Raw genomic sequence first — 20,938 nt, 5'->3', positions numbered from 1 at the left:
GAGGTTCGTTGCGAAATGAAAACCAAGGTAGAGTGCTTCCTTTCCTCCATTTGCACTGTTTCATGGGTCTGTTATTTTGTTAGATTTTGACTGTCATCAAATTGTTAGGACCATGCATTTGTCACTGTGGTTGCGACCGTGCAATACCGAGCTCTGGCTGACAAAGCATCTGATGCCTTCTATAGGCTTTCAAACATAAGGGGGCAGATCCAATCATACATTTTTGATGGTAGGTGGTGGGGTGGCTTTTCTACTTCATTCGTTCATGGTTTTCTTTTGTGGATTATTTTAATTTTTACGTGGATTATGTTCATTTCTTCAGTTATTCGGGCCAGTGCGCCAAAATTAGAGTTGGATGCGGTGCTTGAACAAAAGAATGATATAGCAAAATCTGTTGAAGAGGAGCTTGAGAAGGTATTATTCTTTTCCACACTCTCCTGATTTCTATTTGCTTTCTTAATATTGAGAATATTTCCTCAATACATCAGTGAAGGTTGCAATTATTCCCTCATTAAAAATTACTTCATCCATAATGTTTTAGGCCATGTCTACCTACGGATATCAGATAGTCCAGACCCTAATTGTAGATATCGAACCAGACACTAATGTTAAGAGATCCATGAATGAGATCAATGCAGGTAACATGTTTTAATTATATATTTATTTGCATTAGATCTGCTCACAAATGTGCTTCAATATATCCTGATCCTGTGTGCTTTTTGTTCAACAGCTGCTAATAAAAAAAGCCGAGAAAGAGGCAGAGTCCAAATATCTGTCAGGACTCGGTATGGCTCGCCAACGCCGGGCCATTGTAGACGGGTTGAGGAACGGCGTCCTTGCATTCTAAGGACCAAGGATGTGATGGAGAGATGGTACTGATGATTCAGTACTTTGTCCTCATGGCCCTGGTGCGGTGAGGGACATTGCTACGCAGACTTGAGACGGCCTCCTTCAGGGAAATGCCTCCCAGAACTTAATTCAAGAATTGTAAAAGTGACCAGATAAAATTAGTCTATTTAAGTTGTATATAAAACTAACCTAAGAACATATGAATTATGTATATTTTTTAAACAAATTTTGCCTCTATAACAAAGTTTTAATTATTATTTTATTAGCATCATTCTTCGTTCTTTTAAAAGGTCAAATTTGCATTTAATAGATAGAAATAGTGATTATTTATGTTGACTTGCAAAGTTAAATAATTTTATTTTCTTTAAGAAAAATATACTAGGTGAACTCATTTCATTTAAAATATTGTGGACAACTGTAGTGATTAACAGTTTTTCAATTAATTCATTTCTTATTTTGACATCTTTTACTTTATAATATCAAATTTTAAGGAAATGTTTATCTCACAAATAGAAAACAAAACTAATTACTGTTGGAATAAATATATAATATGTAATAAGTGTATAATTATAGATGTTTTATATATGAAATTAATGTGTGAAATAGACATTATTGTTACATATTAACTTGTTTGTTAATTAGTATAATTAATTAAACTCTAATAGTACTATATATGAGGGTTTTATCACGTGTAAACTTAACAAGTGTTGAAAGGGTATTCATCATTAGCCAAACCCTAAATATTATTATTAGCAACATTTTTTTATTTAATTTTTATCATGAGCATATGTATATGACTCATGATGGCATGCATATTCTTGGAGAAGGGAGAAAGAATAATGAAGTAAAATTGAAAGACCTGTCATTTTGTGAGCACAAAGTGATGACATTGGAGAGTAGCTAGCATTCATTGATGGGGAATATCAAACTTTCTAATTTAGCATTCACAAAAAAAAAAAAAAAAAAAAAAAATCAGACAAAATGGATGAGAAGGGTAAGAGGACATTGTCCACAGTTTCTTGCCATATATTAGAATGGAAATGAGGACAATTACTTGTGGCCTTTCATTGTGTTTCTGTGTGTGTAATGTTACCTATATTTTAATATATCAAAAGTTTTTTTTTATTATTTTTAATTAGCTTAGTTACTACGGCATCTATGTATGTATATATTCAACACAAAATCACGATGCCATTGCTTTAGTATTGGAAATAGCAAGAGAATTATGATGGAGACGGGCCATTGATGATGAATTTCTTCATGAGATGTGATGTGATGCATTTTATTCCAGCTAAACATACACATCTATTCTCCATTTGATATAGCTAGGGTTTTTTTTCTCCTCCTTCCACCACCTCATCCTCTCTTTCTCAAGCACTTATTTTTAAAAAATACTATTTAAATTTTTATTAAAAAAAATAAAATATTAATTTTTAATTGAAAAAATAATAAAGAATCTTATAACAAAGTTGCTGGGTTTTATATTACAAAAGATATCTAATGATGAAAAAAACAAATTTAATATTCGTTAGAAATTAGGTTCGTTCGACAAAATTATATATGTTTCGTAGAACTATTAGAGAGTAGTTTTGTTGAATGATTTAATATTTAATTAGTAGTAAATTAATTTATATTTTTTATGATTATATTTTTTAGCAATTTTATATTTATATGTTAAAATCTTAATTTATTCTATACGTAATATATTTTTATTTTCAATATTAGAATATGAACAAAAAAGAAAAAGGTATATATATATATTCTAATTTTTATTGTCTATTGTAAAAGAAATTAAAGCTGATTTTTAAAGAACCAAGACAATATATTCTAATTTCAAGATTTTTATTAGTTCCGTACAAAAGACATAAATTTATAATATTTTGCTTTCAGTTCTAATTATAAAAAGACCGGTTAGATGTGCTAAAATACTAAGGATTTTGGACATTGTTAATTAAAGACCAATTGTATCTTTTTCATTAATATTTTGAAAAGATTAAATAATTTTTTATTTTATGAAAAAATAGTAACTGATATTTTAAGGTTAATTAATTTTTAAATAACATAACAATATTTTAAAGTTAATTTTGAAAAGATTAAAATACCAAAGTTAAATTATTAACATAGCCCATGATGAATAATTTTAAAAAGACTAAATTATCCTTATAAGATTAACTAAGATGATACGATTGTATTACAAATTAGAAATTTTTATATATAAAAAAGTCTAAAATATCCTTATACATAACTTTTAAAAAAAACTAAAATAAATTTTTATGATTAATTTTAAACTATTAAATGCCCTTTTTATAATAAATTTTTTTAATTATATTAAAAATTATAAACTTTAATTTTTTAACAGACTAAAATATCTTTATAATTAGTGTTCAAGAGAACAAAACAACCTTTAAAGGTTAATTTTTTTTAAAAAAAATCTAAAATACCATGATACGATTAATTCATATTGTTTAACTGTATTGGAAATTAAAAATTGGGTAAAAAACCTAAATGAGCCAAGGGGAGCTCATTTTAACCTAATTTCGCCAAATCAAATTTCCTAACGTCAATCCACCAGAACTGATTTTTATGTAATTCGAATCAAAAGGATTCGAATCAAGTTTGCAAGTAATTCGAATTGATTAAAATCGAATTACTATCAAAGACTATTCCCACGTAATTCGAATCAAGTAGAAACGAATTATGCATGCAAAAATCCTTAATAATTTGAAACGACTCCTTTCGAATTAGGTTAGAGTAGTTCGAGTCATATTGTTTCGAATTACTTGGAAAATGGCACACGAGTGAAGTTCGAATCATATTGATTCGAATTAGGTGAATTTGGTGAGAGTGAGTAATTCGAATGTAATTGATTCGAATTACACGTATTTCGGCTATATAAGGAGTTCAAACCAAGTTCATTCGAATCACATTATCATTCTCATACCCCACCAAATCCCAGAGAAAACGACCAACATTCGGGCCGAGTAAGACCGGAGTGGCATATTCTGGCGATGGGGGATGATCCGGGAAGGCTTTCGTTTGGATGGAGTTGCTCATATCGCCGGTGTAATCAACGAAGAGGTTAGTGGTTTATGATGTTGCGCTGCTGATAGTGTTTTGTGTTAGAGGTTTATGGTAGTGGTTGATGAAAGCGGTTTATGATAGCGGTATTTCTTAATGGGTTATGGTAGTGGTTTTATGATATTGGTAGTAGTTAATGGTTTTTAATAATGGTTTATGTTATTGTTAGTGGTTTAGGTTAGTGGTTTAGGATAGTGGTTTAGGATAGTGATGTAGGCAAGTGGTTTTCGTTAATGGTTTTTTATAGCGGTTTCTGTTAGTGTTAGCGGTTTAGGATAGTGGTATAAGCCAGTGGTTTTTGTTAGTGGGTTTTTGTTATTATTTTTTGTTAGTGGTTTTTGTTAATGGTTTTGGATAGTGGTTTCAGTGAATCTTAGTGGTTTAGGGTAGTGGTTTAGGGTTGAGGTATAGGCTAGGGGTTTTTGTTAACGGTTTCACTTGTGAGTGATTATTGTTTTTGTTAATGGTTTTTGCACGCGGTTTATGTTAGCGGTTTGTGTATACAATGTTGGTCGCTGGGTTAATATATGATGTGTCGCAAGATTTATTTTTTGGTTCTTTATGAAATATATTGTATACGTTAGTGGTTTGTGCCTCTGTTCTAATTATGCGCTTTATCTACTGCCCAGCCTCGGCGTTGCATATCCAGCGTTAGGTGGCAGCAGGGGATGCGTCTTGATGAGAGGTACGTTCCATACTTGCGGATGGCCGGATTGTACCATCTTGCGAGATTGAACAACAGATGGTTCCGGCTAGACGAGCCCCTAGTCAGCGCATTCGTCGAGAGGTGGCGGCCTGAGACGCACACCTTCCACATGCCGTTCGGAGAGTGCACCATCACGCTTCAGGACGTCGCTTACCAGCTGGGGTTGCTAGTGGACGGACATTACGTCAGTGGTTGCCTGACAGACTTCCACCTTTACATTGAGGGTGGGAGGCCAGCTTGGCAGTGGTTCCATGAGTTGGTGCGAATGCGGGTGGACCTTGGATGACCCTCCTTAGCACGCCTCATGTTCGGATCCGGTATAACGGTTGGCCCGCCATAAGGTGGCCAGAAACCCTCCGGAATGGGAGGTGTAAATCCCATCTGATAGACACCGAAAACGAAACTAAGGCGATAGACCTGGTGGACATAAGGCTCCCAAGTAAGACGTGAATAAGCACAGCATGCCAATGCGTGAGGACACGGGAAATGAAGTGCTTGGAAGTATCCACAATCACAAGTCTGAGACCCAAGTGAGACCCTGTAGGTACCAAGTGAGAATGAACCTGTCGGAGTCGTCTCTGCCACGGTGTACTCCGAGTTATCCCTGTCATAAACAGTCACCGTGAAGCACCTGGCTGTCTTCAGGTTGGCCTCGATACACTTTACTAGGAATTGACTGAATTGTTGTCCGGTACCCATCTGAGCCTCGGCCTCCCTCCCCTTACGGACAAATAACTCCGCCAGCCTTCCGTATGTGGCCTTCGCCAGCGAGCACACAGGGAGGTTCCTTACCCCCTTCAGGATTGAATTGACACACTCAGAAATATTGATCGTCATGTGCCCGAATCTCCGACCCTCATCACAGTACTGTGTCCACAACGAATACTCAATTCGGTTCGCCCAGTCACACATTGCCGGATTCTCAGAGCGCAGAATGTCAAACCAGTAGTCGAACTCCACTTCGGTCTTCGCATATGCGGCGTTCACAAGAAGCCTCCGGTCATCTTTTCCCTTGAAGGTGAGGGCAAAATTACCTGCAACGTGTCGAATGCAGAACGCCCTGTATGTAGCCGGAGGTAGCCATCCCCCATCGGGAGCCTCGAGCGCTGCCTTGATGCCGTTATGCCTATCTGAAATAACTAACAGACCCGGCTGAGGTGTCACGTGCTGACGGAGGTGGGAGAGAAAGAAAGACCATGACTCAGCATTCTCACCCTCAACTAAGGCAAATGCCACAGGGAGTATGTTGGAGTTCCCGTCCTGTGCAATCGCGACAAGCAACGTTCCCCCATACTTGCCATATAGATGGGTGCCGTCAATACTCACCAAGGGCTTGCAATGACGAAAGGCCTCGATACAAGGGGGGAAAGTCCAGAACAGCCTATGAAAATAAGCATGAGACTCGTCCAGCTGTCCCCCAACTCGAACAGGGCAAGTCTTGAGGACTGCTACAGTGCCAGGCATCGTCAGCTGAACTCCTAACACCCACCAAGGGAGCTCGTTGTACGACTCATCCCAGTCCCCATAGATGACTGCAACGGCCTTCTGCTTCGCCATCCATATCCTCCTGTACGTAGGCCTGAACCCAAAGTGTGCGGCGGTGGCATTTAGAAGCACCTTGATGTTGACGGATGCATAAGCCCTAACCATTGGCATAATGAATGTCGCTATCACATGGTAGTCCAGACTCCTATGGTCGCTGGAGATGGAGGTGGCGAGATAGGTATGCGGTCCGTTGTACCGCTTCACTTCCCAGATGCCCTTGCGCTGACGGAGACTCAACCGAATCAACCATGTGCACCCATTCCCAAACTCAAAACACTTTCCAACATACCTGCGGTAGTCAGACTCAACGACCTTGTACTGGACCCCTCGGCGGATGCTGTAAGTCTTCACACTCAACAGCGCCTCATCCTTATCCTGAAATTGTTGCCCAACCTGGAACTCTGTCATACCGGCAGAACCTTCCGTATCTCTAGCGCCAAATCCAGCCGTCTGCCCAGGATTTTCGTCATGCCTCATGGCATCCAGGTCCAACGATGAAAAATGGGGTGGGTACTGCTGTGTGCCAGAACTAGATCCACCTGTAGCTCTTCTCGGATCAGTCGCTCCAAGATCATCGCCGCTGTCATCAGCGATCATATCAGGCTCGACATCATCGTCATCTTGATCATCAAACAATCCCTTCCAAACACCAGCCGGTGTAGGACACTGCACTTCGGTCGGAAGATGTTCCCCATATCGAACCACGTCTCCGACATTGCTGCTGAGATCAACAACAAACGATGGGGAGGCAACAGGCTGTATCGGTGGCTCATACACAGGAACGGAGGATGAAGCAACCGCAGGTCTTGAGCTCGAGCCGGCAACCGTGGCTATAGTATTGGCATTCCGGTTCGAACCACCCGAGCTAGATACCACATCAACCAACTTTGCTAACAGCTCTGGTGTCCTTACCTCGGGAAACTGCCTACGACAAAGAAACATGACCTGCAAGTCCTCATCACTCCCGATCGTGAAACAATCATACTTCACGGTATCATGAAGCACCGTGGTTGGGATGCGATAGAAAAACTTCTTAACCCTTTTCACTCCTTCCAGACCAAGCTTCTCCAGCACAGAGCTAACAAGAGCATCGTAGCTGGTCGTTGGACTGACGATAATACATAGAGGATCCTTATCAGTGAACTTCACGCCAGACCGAGTTTTTCTCTTAATCGATCCTCTGTGGTGTACAAGCACTAGAAAACTATCTTCACTAGCCATCTCACCTCTTTGTTGAGAGCAGCATGAGTTCACAGCATATATATAGAGCTCCGCTTCACACTAATTCGAATCAACTCCATTCGCACCATATATATATATAATTCAAATTAACTAAATTCGAATTACCCTATGTAAGTAATTCGAGTCAATATGTCTCGAACTATACCTAGCGTCACACTTTCTACGTAATTCGAATTGATTTTCTTCGAATTATTCTAGTCTAATTCGAAACTAGTTGTTTCGAATTACTTGGATTGCATGAGTTCATGTAATTCGAGTTTACTCAATTCGAACTACATGCAACTATAATTCGAATCATATAGATTCGAATTATATTAAAATTTCCTTTTGGTTGAATGCTATATCGAAATTCAGTTTGGCTGATTTGGATAAAACTTTTCCTCCTATGGCTTAATAACGTTTTTTACTCTTAAAAATTTGAATATCATTTAGAAAAAAACAAAAATACTTTTGTAATTCATATTTAGAATACTAAAATACCCTTTAATCATTAGTAAGAAAATACTAAATTATCTTTTTAGGGTTAATTAAAATTGTTTGATTATATTAGAAATTAGAATATTTATCTAATATAAAAAAGACTAAAATATTTTTATATTTAATATTTAAAAGACAAAAATATTTTTTTAGAATTAATTTTTAGAGACTGAAATATTTTTTCACAATAAAGAATATTTAATTATTTTAAAAATTATAAATTATAAGTTTTAAACAAACTAAAATGCCTCTATAAATAATACAAAATTTTTTATTAAATTATTAAAAAAAATATTAGTTTCACTTGTGTTTGAGAGAGAAATTAAGGGAGAAACAGAGAGAGAAGGGTGAATGAGGAAGCTAGGTTAATATTAAAGTATGAATCGAAGCAGTAATAATAATAGCGGTCCATTTCTTCATGTATGGCTATGTATAGGGGTGGCAAACGGACCTAAATCCGCCGGGTCGGCCTGCATAACCCGCCAAAAAAGGCGGGTCGGGCTGAAAAATTGGGACCGCCAAATAGCAAAAGTCCGCTTAACCCGCACCGCTTAAACTGCGGGTTTTGGCGGGCTTTGGCGGGGCGGGGCAGGCTTTCCCGCCAGGCTTAGTATTTTTTTGACAAGGGGTATTTTTACAATTTTTTTTTACCAAAACTCAACTTCTCCCAACCCAACTTACAAGAGAATGAAGATGAAAATTGAGTGTTTTAGATTATGTTTGTTTTGTTTTAGAACAATATTGTTAATTATGTTTTGGATTATATTTATTTTGCTTTGGGAACAATATTTATAATTATGTTTTGGATGAAAACTTCGTTTATAATTATGTTTATTAAATATTTATAATTACAAAGACTTTAATGTTTGTGAATATAAAAATTATAATTTGTTTATACTTTTAGAAATTATAATAGTTAAAAGTAAAAAAAAAAAGAGATTTTTTTATATCTTTATATATATTATTTAATAGTTAAAAGTAAAAAAAAAAAAGAGCCGGCCCGCCAGCCCGCCGTTAGGCTGGACGGACTGGAATTCTGGGACCGCCTCACTAAGTGGGACGGGGCGGGCTTCCCCGCTTGCCACCCATAGGTATGTATGTATGGGAAAAAGTTGATTGAGACAATAATAATGAAAGGGTAGTTCTTCTTCTTTTTGAAAGTGACGTTGGTGTTTTGATTAGTAGTGTTTAGTGTGGGGTTATGGTGTGAGGATTAAATGACTTTTATATATATATATATATATATATATATATATATATATATATATATATATAAATGAATATAAGAAAGAAGAATTTGGGAAATGATTAAAATTCGTAAAAGTAGCCTTAGAAGGAGAGATTGAGGGGACATTTCCAGGGTTAGAGAAAAGAAAAAATAGTTAAAAATTGCGTAGGAGGTTTATGGTTGATTTTAGAGTTGTACATGATTTGGTTAATTCAAAAATCAAATCTATTTTTTGGTTAATCAAAAATTTATAATTATTATGTCAAATTAAAATGTAAGCCCGTGAGTCGCACGAATTTAGCACTAATTTCTTTGAAAAGTAAGGAGTGTAAGTATGATGTTTTTCTAAAAAAACGGTTATTATTTTCTATTAAAAATATTAAACAAATTAATAAATTTATATTTTTATTATAAAAAAATAATTAATCTCATTTTTTAACAGCTAGAAGACATTGTTATAGCTCTTTCTATTAATACTTCATTTTCGAAAGCCACTTCCTTACTTGCACAAATTGCCTCATCTCTTTGTAAATTCTTCTGTTATACAAATTGCCTCTTTTCTTTTTAAAATAATTTTCGATTATAATGAGATGCGCTAATTTTAATTCTTTAGTGAAATTTTTTTGTTATATTACGGGGTTAGAGAAAAGGAAAAATGGTTAAAAATCACTACAACAATTTCGGGAAATAGCGGCAGAAATTTTGCGGCAGTTTTATAAAACCGCCGCAAAACGACAACCTGCGACACATATAGCGGCGGTTATTGGTTGGGGCTGCAATCAGGACTACATTTAGCGGCGGTTTTTCTCGAACCGCTGCTATATTTCAATTAGGCTTGCATTTAGCGGCGTTTTTTCTCAAACCGCCGCTATATTTCAATCAGGCTTGCATTTAGCAGCGTCTTTTCGAAAACCGCCGCTATATGTACTGTAGGGTGAGTTATTGTTTTACAGTATGCGGCGGTTTTGTTTAAACCGCCGCAAAATGCGTATTACCAGATATTGCAATGTTTTCTTTAGTAATAACCATCTGGGTATAATTTAGTTAAGTAAACACTACTATCTTAAGCTATATATGTTTAAATCATTGTTACTTAAACTCGTAATACTTTTTTACGTTTGTTTTACGTAAAAAAAATTCACAAGTTAAATAAGCTATATATGTTAACTCATGTGAACAAATTTACCAATAAGATTTCCTTGTTTACTTTATTGGCATTTAAATTTGCATTCAAATATGGATGTAAAAGAAGAAAATAAAATCATACTGTGAACTAATTAAAAATCAAGCATTTTCTAAAAATAATAATTATAAATATTTTCTATAAAATATTAAAAATAATAATTAAAAATATTTTCTACAGGTCATTAAAATTCAAAACTTTATAATTTTAAATAATTATAATTTTAAATTTTTTATTTTAATGATTTGTTGAGCATTTATTAAAATAAAAAATTTAAAATTTTTTTGATAACAATCTTAACTTGTATTCTTAGATATAAGAATTCATAATAACTAAATTCAAAATTAATTAATGTTTTATCAAAATTAAATACTAAATAGAATAAAAATATTTTTATATAAAAACCAATCAATGATCTACATATTATTGTGGTTAATAGATTCAATAATGCTAACTGACCAACAAAATATAATATTTTTGGCAATATTTTACTAATTTTAAATATTAAAGACTAAATTCTAAATCTTAATAAATATTTTTAGAAAATATTTTATTTTTAATAATTTATAAAAAATATTTATAATTATTTTTTTATTTATGATTGACTATACTCTTTATTGAATTCATTATGGATATTATTAAATGTACTCTTTATTGTACTCTTTATATAAGCTTGGATCATATATAAATAGATGTAAATTAATTTGATCTACTATGGTCCAAAATTAATTCGAACCAGACCCATTCGAATTACTAGGGACGTCCTAGCGTGCATAATTCGAATCACCTTGATTCGAACTACCCTAAGACTACATGCAAGCATAATTCAAATTGGACAAATTCGAATTAGTATTGGTTTGTCTAATTCGAATGAGACTGATTCGAATTACATAAGAATGTGCTTTTGGGAGATCATGGTAATATTTTTCAATTTAGTAGAATTGTATAATTTAGGTCCTCTATTTGATTTAATTGTGCATTTTATCCAATATATATATTGGTGGAAGCGCGGGTTTAACGATTGAGTCTGGTCCGATTCTAATAACTATAAACGAAAATACTAAAATTTGTCGGCGGTTTAGAACCGCCGCAAAACAAATGTTGTTTTCGTTTATTTGTTATTTAGCGGCGGTTTGCAACCGCCACAAAATTGATAGACGTTTAGCGGCGGTTATTCCAGCGGTTAGCTAAAACCGCCGCTTTTAGCCGCACCCCATCTTCCGGCGTTTCATTAAACTGCCGCAAAATATTTTGCGGCGGTTTTGAACCGCCGCTAAACGGCCCAAGCAACCACCGCTAAATGTCGGATTTGTTGTAGTGAATTGTGTAGGAGGCTTATAGTTGATTTTAGGACTGTACATGATTTGGTTAATTCAAAAACCATATCTATTTTTTGGTTAACCAAAAATTTATAATTATTATGTCAAATTAAAATGTAATCCCCTGAATCGCACGGGTTTAGCACTAGTTCATTTGAAAAGTCGGGAGTATATGTGTGATGTTGTTCTAAAAAAAAGTTATTATTATCTGCTAAAAGCATTAAACAAATTAGTAAATTTATATTTTTATTATCAAAAAAATAATTAATCTCATTTTTTAACAGTTAAAAGATATTGTTTTAGCTCTCTCTATCAATACTTCGTTTCCGGAGGCTACTTTGTCACTTGCACCAATTGCCTCATCTTTTTGTAAATTTTTCAGTTGCACAAATTATCTATTCTCTTTGTAAATTGGCTTTCGATAATAATGAGTGCACTAATTTTAATTCTTTAGTGAAATTTTTTTGTTTTATTACGGAGTTAGAAAAAAAATGGTTAAAAATTGTGTAGGAGACTTATAGTTAATTTTAGAGGTGTACATGATTTGCTTATTTCAAAAACCAAATCGATTTTTGGGTTAACCAAAAATTAATAATTATTATGTCAAATTAAAATGTAAGTTCGTGAATCGCACATTTGAAAAGTAAGGAGTGTAAGTGTGATGTTTTTCTAAAAAAGGTTATTATTATCTATTAAAAGCATTAAACAAATTAGTAAATTTATATTTTTATTATAAAAAAGTAATTAATCTAAGTTTTTAACAGCTAGAAGACATTGTTTTAGTTCTCTCTATTAATACTTCATTTTCGAAAACCACTTCCTCACTTGCACCGATTGCCTTATTTCTTTGTAAATTCTTCTGTTGCACAAATTGTCTTTTCTCTTGGTAAAATGGCTTTCGATAATAATGAGATGCGCTAATTTTTTATTTAGTGATTTTTTGTTATATTACGGGGTTAGAAAAAAGAAAAAATAGTTAAAAATTGTGTATGATGCTTATGGTTGATTTTAGAGTTGTGCATGATTTGGTCAATTCAAAAACCAAATCTATTTTTTGGTTAACCAAAAATTTATAATTATTATGTCAAATTAAAATATAAATCCGTGAATCGCACGAGTTTAGCACTATTTCATTTAAAAGGTAGGGAGTGTAAGTGTGATGTTTTTCTAAAAAAAGGTTATTATTATCTATTAAAAACATTAAACAAAATAGTAAATTTATATTTTTATTATAAAAAAAATAATTAATCTCATTTTTTAACCGTTGGAAGACATTGTTTTAGCTCTTTCTATTAATTTTTCATTTTCGAAGGCCACTTCCTCACTTGCACCAATTGCCTCATCATCTCTTTATAAATTTTTCTGTTGCACATATTGCCTATTCTCTTTGTAAAATAGCTTTCGATAATAACGGGATGCGGTAATTTCAATTCTTTAGTAAAAATTTTTTTGTTATATTATTACATGATTAGAGAAAAAGAAAAATGGTTCATAATTGTGTAAGAGGTTTATAGTTGATTTTAGGACTGTACATGATTTAGTTAATTCAAAAACTTAATATTTTTTGGCTAACAAAAAATTTATAATTATTATGTCAAATTAAAATGTAAGTCCGTGAATCACACGAGTTTAGCGCTAGTTCATTTGAATAGTAGGGAGAGTAAGTGTGATATTTTTCTAGAAAAAGATTATTATTATCTATTAAAAGTATTAAACAAATTAGTGAATTTATATTTTTATTATAAAAAAATAATTAATCTCATTTTTTAACTGTCAAAAGGCATTATTTTAACTCTCTCTATTAATACTTCATTTTCGAAGGCCACTTTTTCACTTGCACCAATTGCCTCATCTCTTTTTAAATTTTTCTATTGAACAAATTGCCTCTTCTCTTTATAAAATGGCTTTCGATAATAATGAGAGCGTTAATTTTAATTTTTTAGTGATTTTTTTTTGTTATAATACGGTATTAAAGAAAAGAAAAAATGGTTAAAAATTATGTAAGAGGCTTATGGTTGATTTTAGGACTATACATGATTTGGTTAATTCAAAAACTAAATATTTTTTGGTTTACCTAAAATTTATAATTATTATGTCAAATTAAAATATAAGCCAATGAATAGTACGGATTTAACACTAGTTCATTTGAAAAGTAGGGAGTGTAAGTGTAGTATTTTTCTAAAAAAAAGTTATTATTATCTGTTAAAAGCATTAAAAAAATTAGTAAATTTATATTTTTATTATAAAAGAAATCATTAATCTCACTTTTTAATAGTTAGAAGACATTGTTTTAACTCTCTCTATTAATACTTCATTTTTGAACGCCACTTCCTCACTTACACCAATTGTCTCATTTCTTTGTAAATTCTTCCGTTACACAAATTGCCTCTTCTCTTTGTAAAATGGCTTTCGATAATAATGAGATGCGTTAATTTTAATTTTTTAGTGAAATTCTTTTTGTTTTATTACGGAGTTAGAGAAAAGAAAAAATGGTTAAAAATTGTGTAGGAGACTGATGGTTGATTTTAAGGTTGTACATAATTTGGTTAATTCAAAAACCAAATCTATTTTTTAGTTAACCAAAAATTTAATTTTAGTTAATTAACCAAATTAATTTTGTATGATGAAATTAATTATTAACCGGTTATAAAATTTAAAAACTAGTTTTTAACCAGTTATAAAAAAATTAGCTTTGAAAAAAAATTAGGTTTTTGAAAAATAAAATTGGTTTTTGGACAAAAAAATTGGTTTTTGGACCAAAAAATCGATTTTTTAAAATAAAATATTTTTTAAATTAAATTTTTAATATAAAAATTGAAATTAGAATTTTTAAAAATTTGATTTTGGTTAACCGATTAAAAATCAGTTTTTTAAATTTGATTTTAGTTAACTAATTTTAAAAAATATAGATATAATTTTTAAAATTATTTTATTAAATTGGTTAACCAAAATATCGTTATAGTTTTTTAACAGATTGACCACATTTTAGTTTTTTAATTTACACCCCACCCGAAAGCTACTTTGGAACAATGCGTAATTTTGATATTGAAAACCTAAATTACCATTCACAACTCAATAATTAGGGGTACCCTATTTCTATTCAGATCTGAAATGAAATTGAACTTCCGATATGACTAATTGGCAAACCTGAACCATTGTCGATGGTGACTCTTTCTGAACCAGCGTGTTCAGTCTTTTTCCCAAACTTGTGAGCATCGCAGTCATGTGGTGCGTGGCTCCTGAATCTAAAAACCAATCTGGATCTTGCAACTGAAGGATTACCATGTGTTCATAACACGCCGCGGAAGAAAAAAAAGTAATCCTAAAGATCTATTTTTGTGCTTAAATTTTTATTCCAATAATAAATATAGATCAGATCAGATCTAAATACCTGAGTACGCTAGTAAAAATATTTTTCTCCTTCGATGGTACGAAGGCGCTATGCGTATCCACACCGAGACCAACCTTTACTGTCAACTCTTTTACCAATGGATATCTGATCTAAATTGAGAACCTCTTTGCAACTTTTTTCACACCATAAAATTCGTCTCCAAAAATTAAGCTCACAGACACTTATGTGTGTAGAGGTAAAGGAATAAAATTCTTGTTATTCTCTCTTCTTTCCTCTATCCTTGGCATACATATATATATAGTATGAGATTTGCTATTGATTTTAAATTTGATTCTCAATTCAAATTTAAATCATATCTTGAAATTCCAAATCTGAATCCTTCAAATTTTATGAATCATATCATATCAATTTAAAACATAATCGATTTGGATCTCATCCAAATTTATAATTCAAATTTAGAAATAGAATAACTAATTATTCTCAAATCTCATTTAATATTCTCAATTATCATATTATTATTATATTCTTGGTGCTAGCAAAGAATACAATAATATTCCATTTGAATTAATATAATTATTTATTTGATCAAATCAAAATAATAATTAAATAATTCTACAACAAAGATTAGAACACTCGTTAGTGTGTAACCCCATAGGTTCAATACTAAGCGGGTAGTAAATTAGTCATACTAAATTTACTAATCAAGGTTGGTGTAACACCCTACCACACAGAGTCTTATGCTTAAGTCATAAAACAGAGGTGGTGAGGTATTACGACCTCTAAAAATAAAATATAGTACGTATAGTATTGCAAAAATGTTTATAACTAGGAGCCTTTGAAGAAAAAGGGGTAAATCAAAACCGTTAACCGAAAAGCGCAACGCTCCGATCGATAACGTGAACAAACAGATAAAGAACGAGCTACGCGAGATATAAATATACCAGAGAGTGCCAAAATACCAATATCAAGACTCAGAACTCAGCTTACGAAGATAACTGGCCTGAGCATATAAGTATACATACATATATAGGGGAACTACCCAAAAGAAACCCCAAGCACAAGATACAAAACCTGTTTTCTCCAAAATAACCTCTAAGAGGAGACAATACAAAATACATATGAACAGCGGAGAATATAAGTATCTAAACAAGTCTACATGATCAAAATAAAATTCCAAAATACTAAGGACCTCTGCCAAAAGGAAGTCTCTAGCATGCCTCAGCGAGGAGCCTCGCGTCCTGCATCTGAAAACCACAAAATCTGCATGGATGAGAACCGGAGGTTCTCAACATGGTAACAGTGCCCAAATATCTAACATGTAATGTCCTGGAAAAGCCGAAGGCAATCTTAGAACTTCCAGAATTATAATCAAAGCATATAAACATACTAAACCATGAAAATGAAAACATGCGACTAACTTAAGGGTCTTCGGTCTAACTATATATATCCCCTTTCCAAATCCTGCAAACCTCCCAACCGCCAACAGTAATAGGGATACAATCACAAATATATCAAACAAAGAAATGCACAAGTAGGAAGCAGATAAGACAATTAGGCAATTAGCAAGTAATGATGCAATCAATTAGGCATTCCAACAAATCACATATGATGCATATGATGGATGCCTGTCCTAGTGGCTGATGAGTCTCATCTATCGGTTATAAAGCCAGCCCGACAAGTCCTGGTAGCTAACCATTGGACTGTCCCTCTGTCGTGCATCCCCAACTCGAGTTATCTCATAACATAAACATCATATATATATATATATATATATATATATATATATATATATATATATATATATATATATATATAAACACCCTCATTGGTGTATATTTACAGGGGCGAGCTCATCCGGAACTTTCACAGTGTCCGGCCACACTTACGATATAGGGTCAGCAGAGTATCAAGTCCTCCACCTGGAGCACGTGGTGGCTAGCCACTGCTTTTACCTAGAAAAACTCGTATCTCAGATAGGTGGAGTGCAACAATCATAATAATCAACAATTCAACATATATGCATTTAACCACAGCCGTACATTAACATTCATCTTAGCCATTCGGCTCACAATTCATAATTCAAAATCAACCATAAATCATCATCTCATACGGCCATTCGACTCATCTCATATTCAGCCATTTGGCTCATATCATATACAGTACCCCACTATCCTCCTCAATAACTCATATCATCATCTTTCATCATTACTCATTATAACATCCCCTTCTTCATCCACAAGTTACCCTCTCCCTTAGCTTACTCTCATTTGCTAGGCATTCTATATCAATTTAACATTTAAGGGATGAAATTGGGGCGGTTTATATGTGTGAAATAGCATCTCGGAAGGTTACAAGCTTGTTGGGAATGTGAAAGACTTGAAAACAAAATCTTTAGAAAAGGACTGGGTCGTGTGCGTACGCACAGGGGCGTGCGTGCGTACGCCCATAAGCATTTTTAGAAAGTGTGCGTGCACACAGGCTTGTGTGTATGCACAGAAAATTGAATTCCCAGCGCGCACAAGGTGTGCTAGCGCCACCAACCGAATGCCATTCCCAACCTGTGCGTGCGCACAGGGCTGTGTGTACGCACAGCTCGTAATGCTTCGTTGGTTGTGTGTGTGCACAGGGCGTGCTAGCGCTCCTATCAGTGGCCCTATCCCCACGTGTGCGTGCGCACAGGTCCAAATTCCCGCGGGGTGTGCGTGCGCACACAAACCAGAAATCACAAATTCTGCAGAATTTGCAGAATTTAGATTTTTGGCCCAAACTTCCAATGATCATATCTCCTTCCACAAAATTCATATTTTCATCAAATTTAAACCATTTTAAAGCTTATGAAATCATCTTTCTTTTGATATAAAAATCATCAAATTCCAAAAATAATAGCCCAAGATATGATCCGTTGAAATTCATCAAAATTCCATTTTTACCAAAACTTGTAAATTCCCAAATTTCAATACATACACTTCCCAATCCATTCAAAATCAACCAAAAACTCAACCATCCCAACATCAATCATTTCCAAAACCCTTTCAATCATCAACCCACCAATTACACCATATTTAACCAATATCTCAATTTAACAAATCTCACATCATAATCAACATTTCATATCTCAATTCAATAATCATCCTTCCCTCTCTCAATTTCCAAAGCAAACAATCAATTTCATCAAACACCATATATTTTCACATGTCAATATCATACCCCAAAAACATGCTCATCAACAAGAGCTTTAACCTTTTCATCGATTAAACATATCAATCCATGTATCCATCTCAATCCAATTCATTCATCAAATATATCAACATGTCACAATCCACTAAGTTCATACACAACAACACAATTTATTTAATCCATCAATAACGTTAATAATCCAACTCCTATCTTAGGGTCTCTAGCCTAAGTTTTCACACAACATTACATTTTAGATACAGAAAACCGAAACCATACTTTGGCCGATTCCCGTTCCACCCGGAACACTCTCAAATTCAACTTCCAAGGTTTTCAAACTCCACCAACAGATTTTCCAAGCTTGGGACTCCACACCAAAGCTTCCAAAACCACCAATCAAGCTCCATTGTACATATATACAATGTCTAAGCCACAATATCACACTAAAACACAACAACTCAATACCCAATACCTCAAATTCAACATTTTCACTAGAGTTTGAGATCTCTTACCTTACCCAAGGACCAAGGGAGCAAGAACAAGCCTTCCCTTCAAGTTAATTTGATCCTATAACATCCAAACTAAAAAATCTCAATACTTTACCCACTAATTTTCAAAAATGAGGGCTGAGAATTTGAAGATGAAACTGTGACTTACCTCAAGATTGATTGTGTGAATTTTGTAGAGCTCGATATTGCGATCGCGTGGCTGCAAACGATGCATCAATCGGAGCTTCGGATCAAAAGTTATGATTAATTGAATTTGGGACGAGGGTTTTGGAACTTCTCCCCTTTCCCTTTTGCCAATTTCAGCGTGTGCGTGTTCTTGGAGGAGAGAGAGTGCTGAGCTCTCTCATTAAATAAGAGCTTGGCTGGGCCCTTGGGTCCAACTTGGGTCTGATTGGCCCGGTTTGGCCCGTTCGGCCCAATCTTGGGCCAATTTCTTTAAAATTTGTGTCAAAATTTTCGTTTTCAATTTCTCTACCACATTAAACCATAAAAACCTCATTTCTCACTTTCTAGAATATATTCTAGTTTATGGGTTAATTAGCCATTAATTAACCGAATTTTACAGTTGGCGTCTAGCAACACTCCTCAATGACCCGATAGTATGAAGTAATATATTTTTACTAAGAACCTTAGAAGAACAAAGTATAATTCCTTCCATCTTTCTAGCTCTTGGTTAACCCTTAGAATATGGTTTAATTGTCAAACTTTAACTTGTTACCATTATTATAATGAACTGTGAATGGCCTAAGAAACTCATTTCTTCATTCATTCAATCCCCTTGGCCAAGGTTTTATTCATCTCAGTCATTATAATCATAGAGCTCAAACTCTTTACCGAGAGTTGACGGATTCCTTATTGACTAATTATTAATTCTACAAGTATTTAAATCATACCCAATATCCATTCAACTAGCACCCTAGGGTATTAGGTGTCCGGAATCAAAGTATAATAAATACATTGTTAATTATTATGACAGTCACAGGTCAAAGGAAACACTATTACTATATTCATCTTGAGAATATCCTATTGACAAATATGCGGTAATTATAATCATTAGGAATTCTCAGAGTGAATCAGTTCAATGGTCATATCTCTATATGCACCATCTATATATAATTTAATAAATGAGATCTATTAATCTTCATCCAATGAAGACCATTATATATATATATATATATATTGATCTTTCTGGATTATTAATGTCTTTTTAATAATCCTATGACCAAGAACAATTTAGATTAAATTATAAAAGATTTATCTCTCAATATTATTATCAATATCACAATGATAAATTTCTAAATTTAATCATAGACCTTATTATATTAATATTTTAATATAATAACAATAACAAATTATTTGACACATGATTGATTGAATTGTGGTCATACTCCTTATTCCCAACAATCTCCCACTTGCACGAGAGCCAATCATGATAGATTGGATCTTGGGCATACTACTATCACAATAATCTCCTACTTGTACTAGAGCCAATCAATCATGTGTATAATTTTTTAATGCACATTTGTGTTTATCAAAACTCTTTTGACCTTAAACACCTTTGCTCTTGAGCATGTTTGCTTGACCTTTTGTAAAACACACCTAGTGCATAATAAATATCACGTTTTCTCAAAACATGAAATCTCCCACTACAATAGTGCATAATTTTATTGTAAGGACAATCCTTATTGAATATGATTATAAAAAAAATCTAAGTAACCATTAGATCTATCTTTATAGAATTGTATCATTATACAAATAGGCTACTTTTTCGAAAAGTTAGTTTGACGATCAAACTTTTTGTACTTTCAGGAGAAAGTATGTCCTCTATTGAGTGGAGTATAATTCTAATAAAAGTAATTGTACCCCCCACTCTTTCTTTAAGATGGAATCCCTTTTCTAAAAAGAGTTTAACCTCTTATTATAGACACTTTGTCATAAAAAGAGTGATAAAAATAATCTCATTATTTCTTTAGGATAACCAATAAATCTCATTTATCGGACCTAATATCAATTCTATTTTTATGCAATCTCTTAACACATATAAGACATCTTCAAACTCTAATGTTCTTAAGTTTCGGATTATGCCTTTTCCACATTTCATATGGGTTTAAAATTGATTTAGTGAAAACTTTGTTAATTTAGCCACGTTTCTAAAATGTAATCCAAATATTTAACAAAAGATTAGCAGCTGGATCAAATTCCTTGTTTTTTAAACATAATGAAGTACAGAGAGTACTAGTATTTGTGCATTGAGTGAATCTCATTCTCTATTCAAT

At 33.4% G+C, this 20,938-nt stretch overlaps 1 protein-coding gene across 1 annotated transcript; it reads left to right on the top strand.

Moving 5' to 3' along the window:
* On the top strand, window positions 1-879 carry LOC107637938 (hypersensitive-induced response protein-like protein 2). The gene is made up of 5 exons (XM_088485195.1): window positions 1-27; window positions 109-229; window positions 323-414; window positions 542-638; window positions 731-879. Exons 1-5 carry the CDS (start codon window positions 16-18, stop codon window positions 877-879), a joined length of 471 nt encoding a protein of 156 aa, XP_088341321.1. The 5' UTR covers window positions 1-15.
* Window positions 880-20,938: the final 20,059 nt, after the last annotated feature.

This window comes from Arachis ipaensis, chromosome B4, assembly GCF_059453495.1.
Source record: "Arachis ipaensis isolate K30076 ecotype BB chromosome B4, ASM5945349v1, whole genome shotgun sequence".
Taxonomy (NCBI): Eukaryota; Viridiplantae; Streptophyta; class Magnoliopsida; order Fabales; family Fabaceae; genus Arachis; species Arachis ipaensis.
This window is presented reverse-complemented; position numbering and strand designations above follow the sequence as displayed.

Excerpts from the sequence above, each read along its gene's own strand:
- LOC107637938 (XM_088485195.1), top strand. Across the intron at positions 230-322 it reads CCAATCATACATTTTTGATG|TTATTCGGGCCAGTGCGCCA; the intron begins GTAGGTGGTGGG and ends TCATTTCTTCAG. Across the intron at positions 639-730 it reads CATGAATGAGATCAATGCAG|CTGCTAATAAAAAAAGCCGA; the intron begins GTAACATGTTTT and ends TTTGTTCAACAG.